At 36.5% G+C, this 20,586-nt stretch overlaps 1 protein-coding gene and 2 long non-coding RNA genes across 5 annotated transcripts; 1 reads left to right on the top strand and 2 right to left on the bottom strand.

Moving 5' to 3' along the window:
* The first annotated feature begins 74 nt into the window (after window positions 1–74).
* Window positions 75–19,623, top strand: LOC6577593 (protein pinocchio). Of its 2 annotated transcripts, XM_002003512.4 has the most exons (5): window positions 75–250; window positions 1,174–1,447; window positions 16,937–17,006; window positions 18,093–18,342; window positions 18,412–19,623. In XM_002003512.4, the coding sequence occupies exons 2-5, from the start codon at window positions 1,174–1,176 to the stop codon at window positions 18,640–18,642; spliced, it is 825 nt and encodes a 274-aa protein (XP_002003548.2). In that variant the 5' UTR covers window positions 75–250; the 3' UTR covers window positions 18,643–19,623. The 2 variants fall into 2 exon arrangements, with proteins under 2 accessions (XP_002003548.2, XP_015021240.1); XM_015165754.3 differs by lacking the exons at window positions 75–250; window positions 1,174–1,447 and adding an exon at window positions 14,980–15,423.
* Window positions 4,200–8,797, bottom strand: LOC122757307. The gene is made up of 3 exons (XR_006357284.1): window positions 7,672–8,797; window positions 4,593–7,576; window positions 4,200–4,529 (listed from the first exon to the last, which is right to left on the bottom strand). It is a non-coding gene; the product is annotated as an uncharacterized LOC122757307 (long non-coding RNA).
* LOC122757306 lies at window positions 12,149–14,933 on the bottom strand. Of its 2 annotated transcripts, none has more exons than XR_006357282.1 (3): window positions 14,178–14,933; window positions 13,768–14,081; window positions 12,149–13,635 (listed from the first exon to the last, which is right to left on the bottom strand). It is a non-coding gene; the product is annotated as an uncharacterized LOC122757306 (long non-coding RNA). The 2 variants fall into 2 exon arrangements; XR_006357283.1 differs by having other exon boundaries at window positions 14,182–14,933.
* Window positions 19,624–20,586: the final 963 nt, after the last annotated feature.

The raw sequence follows: 20,586 nt of genomic DNA, 5'->3' as shown, positions 1-20,586 counted from the left end.
GCAACAGATCGGAGGAGATGCCAACCTTTGTTTGTCTGCCCAGTGTCACCCAGTCGCTGTGAATGTTTAAATTGGTAGTCCGCTGGCAAGATTCAAGCATAACATTTAATTTCAAACAATTTAACAATTAGTGCAATTGCTGCTTATCTGTATTAATAATAAATAATTTTGAACGCACAAAACCGTTTACTATTCAGGAAACAAATTGCTGAGCACTAAGCAGCTGGCGTATCGTGTAATTTGAAGTAAGGTAAGTTTTTGGGGTAAGTGCACCCGAGCCCACGCACACAAATACACAGGCACATGCAAAGACAAACACTAAACACACATACAGAGAGAGACGTACTGGCAAATACAATTTGCAAAAACAATAGCGTTTACGCTCATTTTGCCTTTGCAACTAATGGCACATATATTATATATATGCATATGTATATGTATATGTGCATATAGCAGCACATTCTGATGCAGCCTTCACCTAAATAATGCATCTATTGATTTTGCATATGCATTTCTGTTGCATTGCCAAGCGGCATTACTGGCAATATTTTCGTACGCACACTACTGTGCGTGTGCGATTGTATGTGTGCTTGCATGTGTTTCTGTGTATGTTCTTTGACCTCTCGAGTCAACAGCCAACAGCGAGCAACAGCTGTCCTGTAGCTCCAGTTTGGCTTCATACCTCACACCCCCCTCGACACTTTGTTCGCTTTAAGCGTTCTTTGAACAATTGCGTCTTCTTTGTCATTGCATTTGTGTCGCTGTTGCAGCCACGTGTGTCGTTTGGCATTTGCATAGCATCACGTACATATGTATAACCATTTTTCTTTTCAATAATACCCTATACTTGTAGAGTTATGAAACGCGGCATATTGCAATTAAGCAAATTGATAAAGCATAGCGCTAAATATTTTGAGCTCTATGTGAATTCTTATCATTTCATTATACCCCATTTAAAGTGCTACAAAACAGGGTATATACGAAAGCAGAGTAGGGTAGATGCTTGAATAATATACATATATTAATCTAAAGAAAAGAAATGGCGTGCCATGAATTTGGAATATGTGATATGATTATTTACAGGGTATGCCCAAGTACATACTTGAAATATTGACTGTTTTGTACTCGTTTTATTGTTCTGTTTTAATTGCGTCTTCTTTGTTTGTCACACAGATGAAACAAGGCTCTGCAACAAGTGGCACCAACAACAACAACTCGTTCGCCAACACCATCATCAACGACAACAACAACACCGACTGTGAAGAGCAGTTGCAACCGCCGCAGCAACTATCAAAATTAACTCATATTGTCAGCGAATGGGATGACGGCATCATATTTGATGTGGATGATCCAGACTTTTGCCCCGGCCCTTCAAACGTCGTCGTTGACAGGCTGACAACAGCCACAAATAGCTGTGTGGCAGCGTTAAGGAATCTGAGCTTGATAGGTAAATAGCAAATGATTATAAACAACTGATTAACATTTTGTAGTTAGTAACAAGACTATATAACGGGGGAAAGTCATCTATTCATCTTGCTTAAGCCAGATCTATGAAATATATCTATCTGCCTTTAAACGCATATTAAGATCAATAACCCATCAACATATTTCTCAACAATAGATTAATTTAATTCTTGCTGAATATAAAAAGTAGGGAAATTTGTAGAATTTCGACATTTGGCATTTTTATCAATGCCATCTCATCAGAGCCTCATAGAACAAGAAATTTTGGCACTACAATTTATAATGCTGCCTGACCTAAAAGAGCAGAATTGATAAGCGTTTGTCAAAAATTACCCTATTCCTTGATTAAAACCAAAACAAAACAAAAATTAAAAATGGTTCTGAGATTTTTTTTGAACCGAATAATTTCATTGAATACTTTGGTGAATGAACGGAAATCTATATATAAACTGGTTCAGGGATGTTCAAAAGGCATTGTGTCTTTTATTTTGTTGGCACTCGTGCTAAAAATAATATTAAGTTTCAATAATATATGTAACTGTTGGTAGAAACTTCTAATATGTTGGATAACATAGACTGCTAATATCGTGCAATGTAAAAGCTCCAACTATGTTAGTTAACGCAAGTCTGTAAAGGATCGATTAATGTTTTACATGCAGAGTAGAGACAATGTAAATGGCAACTGCAACTGATATCTAAAGTGCTGTTAAGTTGAATATATGCAAACATATCAAACAGTCGCTTAACACAAATGCAGTTCTGAGTAGACTGTGACAAAGCTTGTTTTGCGTAACCCATAAACCTTACCTTACTCACAAAATATGCGGCTGGCTGTTAATGTTGTTGTTCTACTGTTGGGGTTACCCTGGTATAACGTAACAGAAATAGCTATTAATAGAGAAATAGATGTACTAGATGCATTACAAAGCAAGCTTATATTTGCGCACGTTGTTGGCTGATATTATTTATAGACTCTCAGGTCTAGACGAGATTCGCGAATAAATTAGCGGTACAAATATTTACGATTAATTTGCTGATAGACCTAAAGCTGGAATTTTTTAACATTGTGATGAGCGTGGCAGCTAGTTATGTGTATACTCGTGAACAACTATATAAATATGTCTGGCTTATCAGCTGCGTGTTTTTCCAGCTTTGTTTTAATAACAGGTGCGTGGGCGTGGTTAATACATAAGTAAGATTAATACTCTATATATACTGATACTTATACTTTATCCATATCGCGTCCCTGTGCTCTTTGTGCGACCCACTTGCAATTATTTCACTCACATACTTTTTGATTCCATTTTATATGGGTGAGCGGAAACTGGTGCACATTTTTATTAACATCAATTGCTAGCGATAGTGAGCTTTATCGCTCAAGTGGGTTCCACGCTCTAGTATATAATGCCAAATACGCGGGCCTATCAATTTATATTAGAAACATTTCTTTCAACTTTCGAATCGCTAGTCGAAAGTTCATTTCTCATTGTTTATGTCTGCTACAATAATCGATAACATATATTATAATCGATCTTCTCTTATACCCACTGAACTTTCTCTATTTATAGATCAAATTGATTATGTGTTAGATGCAGTAATAACTTTATCAATGTTTGTCTAGATATCTATCAAATTGTCGTAGCTATATAATCGAATGATTTGTTCAATTCTCAATCAATCATCAATTTTATGTAATTCAAGCGAGAAACTAAATATCTGACTCAAATCGTAGGAAAGTTCCGCTATGCATATAGAAGTAAAAATCAGAAATTTGATTAGAACTTTTCTATAAACAGTTAATCATAACCTATTCATAGATAAAATATGAGCTTGAAAATTGTATATAAAATGGCTCTCAGATTATATGTTATAGTAATACGAGTTTAGTTTTCAGCCAAATTGATTTATTGCTTGGCGTTAAAAGGAAATATCAGTCAAAGCCTTATCGAAGCTGATTAAAATAAAAAGTAGTTTGAACTAATATTTTCCATTGTGTGCATTTATGAATTTTTTATACCCTGAACCCATTGAAAATGGGAAATCAGGGTATAATGGTTTTGTGAAAAGTATGTAACAGGCAGAAGGAATCATAGCAGACCCCATAAAGTATATATATTCTTGATCAGGACGACGAGCTGAGTCGATATAGCCCTGTCCGTCTGTCCGTCCGTCCGTCCGTCCGTCCGTCCGTCCGTATGAGCAAAAGGATCTCAGAAGATATAAGAGCTAGAGAGCTGAAATTTGGCATGCATACTCGTGTATACCATAGGCAGTACAAGTTTGCTTTATTTTTTCGATAACTCGTCCGATAACTTTTTTATCGAGAATAATCGAAAACTTGACATTGTTTTTTCAGCCTAATTTGAACACTTTTAGACCTGGAGACTTCAAATTTGCGTTGTATATAAAGTTAATAGATACAAAGATTTTGTAATTTACAGATTTTGGATACCACGCCCCCTTCGCCCCCAATTTGTAAATGTACACACATTTTAGCCATATGATTACGCTCTAAAAGTTTCATTAAGATCGTATGTCTACAAAAGAAATTATTCAACAAATAATTTCTCATAATATTGCCCACACTACAGTGCAGCCCAAGCGCAGCCGCTGCTTACTGCGCAGTTAGCAGAGCGCGTGCTTATAAGTGCATGTGTATGTATGTGTGCATAAAAGAAGTCCAGAATGATTAGAATATCAGTTTGGAGGGTTCAGGGTATCTCCCAGTCGAGCAGTCTCGACTGGAGCCTTCTTACTTGTTTACACATGAAATGGGTAAAAACTTACCCACACGCACTACCTCAAATCATCCATCAATCAAGTATGTGCACCTCTTCGATCATAATATAAAAAAAAAGTAAGGTAAAGAATTCGTGTGCTAATTGTTGTCTCTCTGGCTTTGGGGTTTATCAGCGATCTGATTAACCATATAAACAAAGCGTGCGGCTCGCTTATTCACACGTTTCTGTTGTCGCTGGATTTATTTATGAAATTCACGCGTTTATCATGTGACTTTATGTTATTCGTAACTCTCATCGCGTTTGCTCTTCTATTTGCCTAGGGGACTACGGAATCGTGCAAACATTAATCATCTGCGCTGCAGAATTATGCGTGTTCATTTAACTCACTTTTGTTTTGTTATTTTGTTTAGCAAATTATGTTAGCGTGTGGCGCTACAAAGTCCAGTATTTTCTTTATGATAGTAGAGCGCGACACGTGCGGATCGTTTAGGAAATTTACGAAATCGTCAATTAGGCTAAACCCATGAAATTGTTGCGTGTCGGTGGGTTAGCTTCAAGAACTCGAAGCTTGAATGAAATTTTGTTGGAAAATTAAGCAAATTCAAGCTAATTTATTTCCAAATAAATTAGTTATATTTGATGTATAAAACAATAAATAGCTCTAAAATGAATCTGACAGTTATACCGACTTCTTGACGTCATATGCAGCTTGTTTGCAATAATAAATTTTTATAAATATATATATATGGCCAGCTTTAGCTCTATATATATTTTATTATATAGTTTATTTATAAGTTTTTATTTATAGGGCGTTTCTGAGTCGACTGCTCTTTTCACCTTTGCTTAGCTTATTCATTCGCAACGCTGGCTTGCTAAAGAAAAATTGGAAAAGTCAATTATCGAAGTCATCTGCGCATATCTAAAAATAATTTTACAGCAATAAAAAATGTAGCTTAAGTAATTCTATGAGCAATATCAAAAGTAAAATCTGAGTCAAAAAGTAAATAGCCGACAAATGCTGAAATTTACTCTATAAATATTTATATTTATATTGAATTTAGGTTTTATTTTTTTGTATCAGCTGGAGGCTATTTTGTATAGCCCAAGAAACAGAAGTTTTTTCTTTCTTTGCTTTTATGATTTATTTGCCTTTGGGATCGCATTTCATATGAATGGAAAAGCAACATGAGTCTTTTATATATCTTTATATAGTATATCTTTATTGTAGTATGAAAATATCTAGTAAATATTATATATCAAAAAATGCGTGTGCTTAAAGATCTGGTCTGGCTTTGCTTTATAGATATGGTGAGCTCATGGCAGCAGTTCCTTATAACCCATAAGCCTTGCAATATATTATCTAACACTTCCCGGTATTTCACTATACAAGTTTTTTCCTATTAGTTGGAATATTTTATAACTTAAAAAAAAAGTGCTTCTGTGATTTACTCTTCCCAGGTATTTCGTAATGTAATTACCTTATCGTTGTAATTAGACAACCTTATCTTTCATAATGATCATGATAATGATTTGCATCTTATCTTCGCACTTCCATTAATGAATCACAGCGCACGCCCAGACAGGCACACACACACACACATGCCCTAATAGTCACTCTTATATCATCAAACTGTCTGGCAGTCTGTCTGAACGTCTGTTGTTTACTCAAAGATCCACCAGACATTGACCTGCTCCCACATGCCCCACCTCGCCTCGCAAGTCCTCGCTCTGAAAGCGCTTTCAGTTTATTGCCGTCTCGATTAACATTCGCAAAAAAGTGCTCAGAATGCACTTGGAACTAAAGGTTTTGCTCCCATGGGGCCTCAGTCCGGGGCCGCCATGCAAGTTTGCTTACATAAACGTTGTGCTTTTATGCAATTGCTTATTAAAACGACAAACGTAATGACAAATTTTGTTTGCAAAATTTATATGTATATTTGGTATGTATGTATGTATAAAAGCGTTTTCAATTTCGCACTGTGCCATTGCCTGTCAAAGCTGGCTGCCTCCCCCTACGGCCCACCTTCGAACAATTGCCTTTTGCATGATTTTGCATATGAGAAATCGTTCCGCTGTTTTTACGGTTCCCATGCTCATTATAGACAAAAACCAAATTGTATGCCACGCGCAGACTATTTATACCCTAGAATTAGAAACATAGAAGGCATATCCTTATGTTTGGGCAGCTTATATTATATATAAGATATTATTAAACATAGCTTGAATCGATTTATCTTAATTTATACTTTATTAAATTATTTAAAGAGCAAACCACAAATAATTCTTGATAAATTTGTGTTTGGTATGCATGGAAAGGTTTTTTATACTTATTTATATAATAATAATTATTATATTATAATATCTTATTATAATTAGAAAATTCTGGATAAATCTGCAATTTACATTTCTTTATTGTTTATTTGTTTGTCATTTTCATTAATAAATACTCAAAGTAAATATTTAAAATGTGAAAATTAAATGCTAAATACGAAATTATTTCTCACTTTTCAACTTATTTACTTTGAAAATTATCAAAGATCTATGACAAAATAATAAATTTAATTTGCATTTGATAAACACATAAGTTGTTTATGTTAAATATATTTATGCACTGTCAGTTTTTGCTCGATCATTTCAATAATACATTATTTAAATACTTAACAAGTTGAATTAGCACGTAACCGTTATATAGCTGTGCATAATGAGAACTTTTCCAGTTTTTCCATGACACATTGAATTTTATTACAGCTATTTACTTTATTTGTTAAGGTTAACGAGTCGAAGTCGTCGATGCTTGAATTTGTTGTGAATTATATGAGTAAATTATGTGTTAATTGAATTTTTTTCCATAGTTGAGCTGTACCTTGTATTATTGCTTTCGCTTGAATAATATAGAAAGTACAATGAATATAGGTTTTATTTGCTATTCCATTACATTGGGTATACTTGATTTATATAAGCAGTGTGTCTCTTAGACTATATGCAGATCAAGGTAAAGGCAACTTGAGTGGTGTACTTAGGCAGTTAATTAACATTGAGTTTATAATTGTATAGAGTATATAATATACCCATACCATACCTATATGAGAAATATTTTCATTTAATGGGTGTCTACTTAGTCGCTTAGCATAATTTAGTTTATTTTTTGCTGTTATGGGTATTTTTTTGCTTATTTTTTGGTTTATTTGAAATGTTGTCGACATCAACACAACATCAGCCGATGAGGGGGCGGGGTCGATCAGCCATGCGACGCGCCCAACGCCTCAGCCTTAGTCTGGCTGACAATATTGTGGTTGTTGTAGTTGTTTTATTAATTTTTGTTTTTTGAGCTGCTGATAAGATGTCATGTCCACGCGTCGCCTCAAATTGCGCTGTGGTTAGGTCCACAAAACAAAAAAAAAAAAAAAAATAAATAAAAAAAAAAATATATATATATATATACAATATATAAAATAAAAATAAAAACCTGAGAAAATGCAATTTGATTATAGAGTTTGACCTTTTTGCAGCCAGTGTCTGTGTGTGTGAGTGTGTGTGTCATGCTATAGTATGGCATAAAGTGCTATGATCCGTAGTGCCAGATGGCGCCAGCTTTATGAATATAAGGCCGGCCTCTAACCAATTCGTTTGGTTATAACCTCAACAGCGCGTCGAGTAACTAGAGAGCCGTTACTTGAGCCACTGTAAAGCAACGTCGGTGGTTGGTGGTGCTGCCCCCTAATGCCACCGTGACGAGTGTCAATGGAACGTGCGCCAATGTGGTTCACTTGAGAGCCGAGTCGAGTTGCGCCGAACCGAGCCTACCCCGCCTGCCCCGTCCCGCTCCCTACCTCTCTTGGCATTCACATGAGCTCAGGGCTGGAGCGTATTTCAAGGGGCTGGCTGGGTCATTCAACAACGCATTCTTTACTACATAGGTATCACTATAGTGTACAGTAGAATGCGCAATTGACGAACAATTGAATGAATGTTCTAGTAACAATGTATATATCTATGTGCGCTTTAGGCTCGGGATTTCCACCTTGATTGTTGGCTTTAGCTAGCTTTCACTGTATATGCTATGCTCTGGTTGTATGTATTGATTTCCATTTAAATTGCGCTTCATTCATTCATTGCAGCTCTTCATTGTTTTATCAATTTACAATTTTAGCACACACTTACACACAGACACACACGTAGCCATACACTCAGACATACACACACAGTCTGGCAGCAGTTAGGTCGGTCGTACGACGAATAAAGAGAAAATACTACGACATCATATTTAGTAGCAATCGGTTGAAACTGGAAACTTAACTCATCTCAACTCAGCGTGTAGATCTCTCAGTCTCTATGTGTATTTACGTGTGTGTGTGTGTGTGTGTGTGTGTGATGGGCGTGTGTGTGCATTCTACAAACGATTCGTGCGACGCAAATCTAACACGAATGCCAGAGCAGCAGATAGATGCTCATAATGATGATGTTTGATGACGACGTTCGTCAGTTAAAAAGCATAAAAGAATGTCGACTAAATAGTCGGTCAGATCACTTGAGCTGTCAGGGATTCGCCATATACACACACATGAAAATATACATATAAGTATGTTTAAATATGTGGCTAAGGCCACCACGAGCTAGCCTTAAGCCCTGCTTAGTTAAACCAATCCGGACTTAGCAAAACTTGTCACGTGTAATTAGCAAGAATTGTCGTCAATTTGCATAAAATAATAAAGTGTGAAGCCAGACTAAACTGTTAATTGCACTGTTTACCCAATTTCGACTTCAAGATATTAAACTGCATCATTAGTTTAAGAGATACAGCACGAGATAACGGCGTGATATGCAGTGTACACTGAAAAAAATATTGAAAAAATAATATTTAAGTAGATTTAAAATGCGAAAATATGGCAGTCAGTCTAGCCTGACTATAGCCTCAAGTCCAGAGTGCATAATGTAGAATTATCAACTTTTGGACCTATGAACCAAATTGTCGACTCAAAATATTAGATGATCTGATGGACAGATATTAAATATATCAACCCTGAAGTCAGACAGAACTGAATGTGTGCTTAATTTTCTAGATTCTGAAATCCAGTTGATATAAGTATAACCAGTCAATATTATGCGGAAATGAAAAGTTATTACCTTAAAACTCAATTGCCTATCGATCATATTGTTATTCAAATTAAGTTCGTAGCACTTCTAAAAATATGCCATGGGGTGTATCTCAATGGGAACCCTATTCTAATTTCGTCTAGGTATTGTTTTACTATTCGATTGCGCACTTACCGATGCAAATGCGGTTCAGATAATAGGAAATATATGTATATAAGTGGACTTTACAATGTTCAATGTTCGCGTGTGGGGCAATTCCTATATGAAATTCAATACCCAAAGTACAAATATTAAGAGTACTGCAATCTGTTCAGCATATACATATATATGTATATATAGGTATACTGTGACGTCAGCTATGGCCCAGGAGTGTATTTATAAAAATTCCTACAACATTTTCTGCGTATATGTGGGGTTAACAATGAATACATCTGCTATATATAAATATGATTTGGTGTGAACTGTGCGCTCCCACTACATAATGGATCTATTGTATCATATATGATGCCGTGAATTGAGTATATCATATGTTAAGTAAGTATCACATGATCACTTAAAAGCATTATTCAGATCGCATCTATTCGGAAGAGTTTTCTAGAAATATGATGCAAAACTTTTCCAGAATTTCAAATATAGAGCTGATTAGGGTTACATCAAAATTGAATTAAAAACTATCATCTGAGCAAAGAAATTGTTATTTTCTTATCAGTTTTCAGTTTTAGAGTTGTGTTTGTTGCTCTTTCTTAGCATAGGCGAGATAAAGACATAATTGATTTCGGCAATGTACAAAGAGTCCGTATAACTCTTCCCTGAATACTAAATAGCTTACTCACAGATGTTTGTATTGTGTTTAGCGCTAAATGCCAGCTGTCATGCCCCCACATTATCGCCAATCCATAAACGATCGATTACGATAAGGCCTTGGTCTATGTAATTTATCAATATCTAATAACATTGCAATTTTTATGGCCAGTGCTCTCGAAATATGGTTGCAATTGTAAATATAATTATATTTATTGGTTTTACAGTTGTATTGGCTCTCTTGATTTTACTCTAAGAATGGGCTGTTGTTTTCTTTACCAGCATCAAGATATTGCGCAAACATAGCTTAAATTTACAAGTTATTACAGCTTTAACATTTCAACTCTTTTTACACCTGTGCTTGAAACATGTTGAAGCTGTTTTTGAGGCTGACGTGGCTTTCATGGTTATTGCCAGTTGCCCTAAACGTGTTTGCAGTAATATTTTTACATAAGCAGACGAACGGCTCTTAGGTCGGCTAACATACTGTTAACGAACTGTACTGCTAAATATGTAGTAGATGTACTGTAACAGCCTAACAACTATTAACTCGTCTCTTCTATGTTAACGTTATGTTGATGCGCCGTAACGTTTTTTCCCCCCTATATTTCAAAACTAGTTCTTCTAGTTGAAACTGAATTTAATTGTCTATTCCATTCATCCCATTCTTACACAATTACTTATTTTATGTAGATCATTTTATCCATGAGAGCATGCAAATTTCTACAGAACAGCTAATGCGAAAATTCGAAGTACAGCGGCTGATCATAGTTCAAGGTTGTGGAATTTTCACTTCAAATACGCCCTCCCGCTCGATCGCTCATATATAATTCGCACACTTCTAATTGCCATTGTCAACAGCAGCGCTCGCAGTGAATTTCCCATGCTTCTATCAGCTCGTGAATTAATAGCTAATTTTTTATTTCCCCCTTTATACACCTTTTTCGGTTTTCTACTTCCTTCAATTTGAAATCGTCTAGATTTGTGCATATATATTGAGTCGTAATACACTTAAACTAACTACACTTAGTTATATTTTTTCCTCCATTAATTAAGTAAATAATTGCTGGAACTTTTGTTTGCTCACGTTCAACAATGAGGGAAGCCGCAAAATATTTTAATACACACAGACACATACATACTTACCATGGAGAATATAAAATAAAACTCGTTTAGATTTTCGTTGAACTCATTAGCATTTGATTGGAGCCCCATTAATTTGGAATTTCTCAGTTGAGTATTAATAACTAAAATATATGCGTATTTTAGAGTTCCTCGTAATTTGTGAATCATTCATTCATCACTGATCAAAACAAACTGCAACTGTATCTGTAAATGTAAATGTAGCTGTATCTGCATCTGTATCTGTATCTGTGTATCTGTGTCTTCTATATGCATTGCTTTTATTTAATTTTTGGGGGTGTACTGTTATTGTCTTTGCTTTTCCTGTTTCTGCTTCTTCTTTTCTGTTTTTGCGCATTGACGTCAACATTTTTGTTTTTGTTTTGCGGGCACATCTGATCGCAGCTTTTAACCATACCATGTCACACCACCCCATGCCATACACTATACAGATCCATCCATTCAATGCATATGTATTTATTTATTTACACAAATCGCATAACAATTGACAGCCACTTGCAAGGAGCAGCTTTGTTTGCATAGCTGCGTCTCGAAGAAATAAAAAAAAAGAAAAAAAATAGAGTTGCCTCAACTGACTGCAGAGCTAAAGAGGAAGCGCATGTCTTCAAGCAGCACTTGTTCGTCTACGCGTATATCGTAACATCAGATAGTATCTGTTACCGTTTAGCGTGTGCTCACATCTACAAATTTCAACGCGGGCTGCCTGAAGCGTATGCATGTGCAGCAATGCAAGTGGGAAAGGGAAAATGGGATAAAAATACATTGGCGAAGAAATGTGATGGAAGTGGAATAGAGATGACATACTCTTGAGAAGTTGAGCTAGATCACATGTTTTGTTTCACAAAAAGTACATTGTAGTTATGAAAGTGAAATATGCGATGAAAAACTTCTAGAGATAAGATTTTATTAATTTATATATATGAAATGTTCTTGAGAAAACCAGGCAGCCTTTATAAATATTTAAAGAGTAGATGCCTATGAAAGTGGAATAAGGTTGAAATATTTATGTGAATAAGTTGTAGGCTTTAAAGTCGATTTGTTTCCAAAGTTGCTCTGCGGTATATATCATATCTATCTATCATACATATGTCCAAAATGATATTCAGTCATTTCATTAATTGCACGAGCGACTAATGACAGCTGAATTGCCATACAATTTAAAGATAAAACTAATTAGAGAACTTTCTAGCAATTTATGATAATTATATGAATTCAGAAATATCAGTTCGATAATTATTCTATATATAACAAATATAGGAAATTCCAAATGAATATGTAATCTTTTATTTTTGGAAATAAACATTATTTCAAAGAAACCTACTTAGGGCAGTAGAAAGAGCTTCACTGTGTAGCTTATTTAAATTTTGAATTTTGATTTACATTTATAATACGCATTTATATATAAATTTTTTTTTCTTATATTATCATATAAATCTTCCCAAATTCCCTTAAGCAATTACATACAGTGCTCTCAGGGCTATAACCTCTACATGCAGCTACTACTTGAGCTACCTGGGCATATACATACATATACGTGCATCTGCATTGTATTGTAGTCATATATATCTGCATTTGTATATATTTATCTGCATTGTATATGTATGTATGTAAATATTTCTGTATCTCAAGCAGGTAACTCAAATATGTGCCAACAAATAACGAACGTAGCTGAACACTTAATAACTTTTTAAAAGGTTTGCAATATGTTGTTTAAATATTATTTGTTATATGTATACGAATAACTATGTATGTGTGTATTTATATAAGTATGGACATATATATATTGCTGAGGATTTTGTCCATGGGTTATTGGTTCATATTAATATCGTTCACATTTGTTGACTGACGCAATCTTTTGAGCGTCGCGGAGAGGTGTTTTTCAAGTAATTGCCGCGCGACCTTCTGCGATGACAATGATTTTCTATCCCTCTCGTAACCCCGTTGAAACAAAATAATAAAAAATAAATTTAATATTTATAAATAATATCAACAAATGAATAAATCTGCTCCCAACAATGTGAAACTGCGTCGCATGCAAAAGTTGAATGTCAGTCAAAAAGAAAAGGAAAGAAAACACGACGACTTAGGAATATGGAAAAGAGGGAGAGAATGATCATGCTGATGATGATTATTAATGGTAATGATCGTCATGTACACATTTTCTAGCCTTTCTAAATAAACATCAATTGTTTATAATATAAATACAAATTTGTGTGCGTGTTTGGTTCTGTTTATAGTTTTATAGTTGGGACGTTGACGTTGGCGTTGCTGCTGAATTGCATTATTTTTGGCGAGGGTCACTTTTAAGTTGATCTTCTATCTGCTGGTTGCTCCGTTTTTTCGTAGACCCCAGCGAAATTTGAGCTGCGACGCGACGCGCGACTCATGTAGACTGTAAAAAAAAAAAAAAAAAAAAAAAAAAAAAAAGCAATTCCTATTAATTTGCGAATATTTTGTTGCTGGTTTTTAGCACATGTGACGGCTGGCAGTTTCCATTCGCCTCTGCTCCATATACATAACTTACATTTCGACTTTGATACCTCTGCAGTTTACAGTTGTTTTAGATTTCATGCTACGGCCACAGCTGCCGCCACGCGTCGATAAGATTATGTGGGTGTAGTTATTTGATTTATTTTTGTGTTTTAGATAAGCACTTGGCACGGGATAATCAGTTCCCGTGAAGCCATAAAGCGCAGGTCGCGCTTATTTGTGAAGTACCTGTTCGATAGAGCATATTGTTTTTTTTTTTTGTTTTTTGTTTTTGTTTTTGCTATCTGGCTATCGCTGGCTGTCTATCTGTTCCGTTTGTCCTCTCCATGTCCGTGGACTCTTGTCTACCTGTCACAAATGGCAAATATTATTTGTTATTCAAATGAAATGCTGTCTGTGCTGACGCTAGTTGCTCCGGACGGTATTTTTTCTTGTCCAAATTACCTACGTCAACAACCCCTCGAGTTTACATTTAGTCAATGTATTAGACTTGTTCCACGCGGCGTATACGTATTGACCAGCATTGGTATTGCCAGTGCGCCTGTATGTGTATTTGTATGTGTGTGTCTGTGGGTTTTTTAATATTTGTTGTTTTTGTTGCCTTGTGGTTTGACCGTTAAACGAGCGATCGCACACATGCTGTCTCCCTCTCTTTCTGTCTAGGTCTCTCATTCTGCTGTTTCTTATCGTGCTCTCATTCGCTACTCTCTCTTTCTCTCTCTGCCTCTTTCTGGAACAGTTGTCTTGTTTTGGTTATTTATCGCCATCTTCGTCTGTGGCCAACTTCATAAATACACACACTTGTAGCGTCAATTTGGCCAGCATCTGCTGAGTCGGTCTTGATTATTTATTTAGTTTTGTCTTGTTTCCTTTTGGCATTAACTTTGATTTACCCTATGCCACGCTGTTCTGCGTTCCGCACTTTGTATATATTCTCCTGCTCTCTCTCTCTCGCCCTCGCTCTCTCTCTCTCTCTCTGTGTGGATTTCAGGCTGACAAGTTCGTTAGCTTTGTCATGCCACACACTAACACACACACTCACACACACACACACAGACAACCGCATACATTCGCTCTCTCGCATTCACACACGCGCACTCAGCAACAGCGCTCGCCTGCAATATCACTGTGCTCACTTTTGCTGTTGCTATTGCTGCTCGTTCGCTCGCTCTCTCGCTCGCACACATCCGCTCAGTTTGCTATAAAAGTCCATCGCAGTCAGCGACTTCATTTCAGTTATATTTATGTTGTCGAGCATGCCACTTGGTCTTTAGGCTTTTGTTGAACTACTACAGCTACAGCAAGTTCAAAAATCAAAGAGGAATAAAAACATATTTCATATACAAAGCCCAACTATAAAAGTGAGCTGCAGCTACTGTCACAACATTTTATTGATATACATATATTAAATCAAAGCTAATTTTTGTGCGAAATTCGTGTGTTTAACTGTTGCGAAGCGCGTGTGAAAAGTTAAACAATAAAAGAAAATATCAAAAACTTTAATTGCAATTTTGTTGTATGAAAAGCAATTCCATTGTTGTCGCTTACGCAAGGCCAACCAAACTAACAATACAGCTGACAAAACCCGATTTGGATTATTAATAGCGCCTAATTAATATTTTGCGCCGTTAGCAATCAGATATTCTGTAAAAGCAGCTAACAGCAATAGCAACAACAACAACAACAAATTGTAAGTATTTCCGTGCCCAAAATAAACTCAACAGCTCAGACCCACACTCGCTCACATAGATACTGACAACACTTGCATTCTGTGCTACATATGAATGTATGTGTGTGTGTGTGTGTATGCCCTTCTATAAATAAATCACATCAAATTTAATTAAATGCAACTAGTTGTGAGTTGTTGCAGGCAACCGCATTGCATGCCAAGTCTATATATAAACAAACATATATATACACATAGATATATATCTATATAGATATCTAGTGCTCGTGTGCAAAACGAAAAATGGAGTTTACAATTTACAGTTGTTCGCAAAACTTCATTAAATATGCACTGTGTATATCTATATATATAAATGTATATGTATGAATGCATTCACTTAACATAGCATTAACATAACGTTTGCATTTACATTTACATTTGCCAACTTGTTGCAGTCTTTCTGCGACATTTACCACGTACCGTTAATTTGATTACACTTTATGCGCGCTGTAGGTCTCATATGATCAACTAAATATAGCAACAATAACATAAATACGATAAACAAAAATAAACTGAGAATATTTATTTTGTTTGTTTTTGTTTTTGCTTTTTTTTTTTATTATGATCAGCCAGACAACCAGCCAAGTCATGTGCTGTCGCTGTGTGTCAAAAATAAAAATTTTGCAATGCTGCCAAAATCAGCAAGATTTGCACCGCGCTCGCCCCGCATCCCGCCGTTAAGGTCCTCTAATGACAGACACGATGCTCGTGCCGACATTAAATGAGCTATAAATACAACAGTGCATAATACAAGCACACATTCAGATATACATATATACATATCTATACATATATATACGTATCAGTTGATAGATATGGTCTGTCACAGCAATTTAGCTGGAAACGTAAAAGTTTCAGTTTGGCACAAATTAAGACTTCACTTTAATTGTCTCAGCCAAAGTTAAATGAATGTTTACAGTGTATAATAAGTATAGACATTTGATATGACGCATCAACAATATCCAAGCCAAGCTGTAATTTATTGTGTATGGCCTTTAAGTTCAACCGGATTTTTATCGTCTTTTAGTACAATATTGCAGAATGACATTAAATATATATAAATTGACCATCAAGCTGGGAAATGTGTGAAGAGCAAGTGGATGTGGGTACAGTTGTGCCTGTAGCTGGTATCAGTGCAAAATATATATGTATATGTATATATGTATCTGTACATTTTTGACATTTAAGTGTTTTATAATACCCACACACATACACACACACGCACACACACTAGTATGATTATTAAAAGCTACACAACACTAACAGCAGCTGCACAACTAGCTCGTTTACCTTCGTGCGTTTGTTTACCTGTATTTTTGTCGTACTCGTTTTGCCCCTGACATATGCCATCAAAGAGGCGGGAATGGGGGGGGGGGGGGGGGCACTTCCCCCGGACTGAACTGAACTTTTATATTTAACTGCGTTTAATTTGTCCTCTTTTTAAATGTTTTCCCTCATTTCTGGTTTTTCATTGCAGTGCCAGCAGCAACAATGTCGAGTGCCAGCGTACATGCTCCCCAAATTGCCGACATTTGCAGTCCGCTCTCGTAAGTAAAAGTTATGAAGATATATGGTCAAATGATATGTATAAAGATTAGCCACAGATACAGTGATAGACACACAGATATACATAGACACAAACATACACAAATGAAATGTATCTATCTATGGTCAGATTGCTCATACGCCTTGTGATTCACAGCTGAATTTAGCTGGAAGCGCCATTTCCGTTTTTATGGAATGACAACTGAATAGCGCGCGTACTGCCCCCTCTTCCCGGCCCCCTTTGGCGCCTACGCCACGCTTTAATAGTTTCAATGTGCGAAATTTCGGTGAGCTTAATCAACAAAGCCAGGGCCAGTTAGTGGGAATTGTGACTCCGACTGTGACTGTTGTTTAGCAGTGACTGGTTAACAGTGACTGTCAACAGTGACTGTCCAATGGCCATGTTAATGCCGCCTGGCCCATTCATAATTCTAGCAATCTAATCAGACAAACCTGTGGGTGCAGAGTACAACAACATTCAAAAAATGTCGCATAGCTGCATTAGCTTATAGTCTGATGTCTGATACATTATCTTAGGCTCTCGCTACCATTCGCTCACTCTCTTTCTCTCTTTTTATCTTGTGCTCTCTTGCGCTAACAATAAACGCTGGCGACAATGCGGCGCTCACATGATCGAGCGAAAGCTGCCGTCTGTCATTGTTGTTGCTGTTGCTGTTGTCTGACGTTGGTACAGTACCGAAACGTTAGCGTCGCCGTCGTCGCTGCCGTCTCGCCATCACGCTGCTCATTATCATAATCACGCCAGCAGCGGCAACAGCGACTGCGACGCACGCCGTTCCCCAATGTCCGCCCACCAAGCAAGGTCATGGCCTGGTACGCCTGCCTGCCTTTCGCTACTGCAGGTGCGCTTCGAGGTTGAGATGAGGCCTAATAAACCATGAAGCACAGAAGCAAGGAAATGAAACCTTACTTATGGCATAGCAGAATATTTATTTATTCAAATAGATAAATGCAATATAGTTAAAATTTATAGAGCTAGCGAGCATCCACTGGCCATTTATTGGCAATCCGCTGCTGTCTCCATGCCAACAGTAGCTAATCAGTTCTCTCTCTGTTATCTTTTACAGTCATCACAGCTTGGGTCTGTCTGCCTCGCTGCCCGATTTGGTTGGCAGCCCATTGGAGATCAACATGGACAGCGTGCTGACCATTGAGGAGCTGCGCCAACATTTGGGCTCGTGCTTTACATGCGGCGTCTCCTGGACCGATGATCATGTCTCGCTCGATTGCAGCGAATGTGGCGGCTATAGCCTGGAGCGTCCCTGCCCTCTGTGTGATGGGCAGTGTGGTGTGCAATGGAAGCGTGACTTTGCCATGGTGAGTTGCTTGGAGCGGCGGCAGCCCTGAGAGTTCAATGACTAAATTCTCGGTTCTTTGCTTTTACAGTCGCATGCATGCAGCAAAGCACGTTGGGTTGGCGTCTGTCTGAGTTTTCCGGAAGCAATGGCCGCCGCTGTGCAACAGCTGCCCGTGGCAAATAATGTGGCAGCAACTACGGCCACATCGTGTGCTGCTGCCGCAGCGAATCAGCTGCGTCTCGCCCAGGAGTTGTGCTCGCGCCTGGAGCAACTGTCGACCGCATCGTCATCGGCGCCCAACAAAATGACGCGTCTCTGAAGCGTTCGTCGTGGACGTGATACAGCACAGTGTTCCTTTTCAAAAAGTGTTGGCGCCACCTAAACTACAAGCACACGCACAAGCACAAGCATCATCAGTCATTTGCCATCAGCCACATGCCACATGCCACACAACATGAGCCAACAAAACAAACAAACATAAAGTCCACACCACATTTATTATTTTATTGCTGCATTGGAGAGAGCCGTTGTCATGGAGGAGAATCTCTCTCTCCCACTCTCACTTCATATTTAAATTAAGTGCTTAAATTAACTAAGCTTTTTATTAGCTCTTAGTTTTTTCTTTTTTTTATTGAATTCTTCTTCTGCTGGAAACATTTTATTGTTGTGCACGCGTTGAGTTTTAGCGAGAATTGATGTAGCTTGTGTTGAATTAGCGTTAAGCAGTTAATTAATTATTTGTCTACACTGTACACACACACACACACAAACACACACACTCTATACTTATCTTAAATAAGAAGAGACTACATTTAGCTTGAACATAAGTCCAGTTTAAGCGCCTTGCTGCGCAGTGATAAAGGTGATATTAGCCAGAGAAAATGTTTAACGCAAAATATTCGTAAACAAATAGTGAATTTAATAACTGTAGACAAATGGAAAGTCCAACGAACTTAAATAATTGTTAATATTTTTAGTTTTTATTGTTGGTTTAATGAATCGCCAAATTTTTGTGCACAAATCAAAAAAGAATTAAAAATCTATTACAAACACCGTTGGAAATATTGCAAAAAGAAAATTGAAAAAGAATCTTCCATAGTAAGTCTAATGCTCAATACACACAGATACACAGAAATCAGCAAAGAAATCAATGCATAAATCAACACAAAGAATAATATGCTAAAAAGAGAAGAGAAGAAAAGGAAAAAGAAAAACAATTGGGAAAGTAAGCATTACTCAAAAGAAAGTTGAAGATTTTCTGTGAAAATCCATATGACATATAATAATATATATATAAATATACCTAGAAGTTTATACCTTATATATACAACCTATACATACATATATACATATATCTACTATAGCTACATAAAGTATATACACATATATATTATATATATTTTTAATGTAGAGATATCTTTTGTAAAAGGCAAAAGCATATTTTTAAAATTAAAAAATATATTTAAAAAATGAAAAAATCAAATGTAAATTGTTATAAATTATTATTGAAGGGGGCGCGTTCTATATAAGCTATATGCACACACGTACTGCTACGGAAAGCAGAGATTAAGAAACGCTGGACCTTATCAGCACATCTGATAGTGTTTCTATGGGGCGACCAGCCGTTGAAGGTTAAATGAAATGACTTAACTAAACGGCTTTAGACATGCAATTATTCAAATATATGGTATATATAGATTTGGTTTTTTTAAAGTACATACGTTACTTATTGCTCATAAATTTTGGAGCTGCCCTGTATATAGCATTGCCGTTGCTATAACGGCATTTAACATGCACATATATTTTGTTAACTACCTTGTACCACATTCACTTCCTTGTCGCTGCTGCCTACAGGTTTGTCAACTGTAAATTAAGCACACACACACACACGCTCATAAAGTGAACGCTAAAAGTTTACACCAGACTGTGTAGCCTTTTCACAGTTTCATTTTTAGTATACACACACATAAATCTGAAATGCTGTATGGGCACCTAATTTAGCGGAAAATGCCAAAGGTGTGCAAAAAATATATGTATGTATAAAATCAAATTTATGTGAATAATTATATATCGCTTAATGCAGGGAAAAAATAATTACAGGCAATTGATGGGCAGAGTATGTGAATGAATAAACAAACAATAAAGCTGCTTATTATAAGTGCAAAATGAGTTTAGTTTTATAACAATACAAAAATTCAAAATAATGTTTCCTATTTCTAGTTCCATATTTAATCGTAGCCTAAGCCATTAGGCATTATTTTAT

The sequence above is a fragment of the Drosophila mojavensis genome, unplaced genomic scaffold (genome assembly GCF_018153725.1).
Source record: "Drosophila mojavensis isolate 15081-1352.22 unplaced genomic scaffold, ASM1815372v1 contig_36, whole genome shotgun sequence".
Taxonomy (NCBI): Eukaryota; Metazoa; Arthropoda; class Insecta; order Diptera; family Drosophilidae; genus Drosophila; species Drosophila mojavensis.
This window is presented reverse-complemented; position numbering and strand designations above follow the sequence as displayed.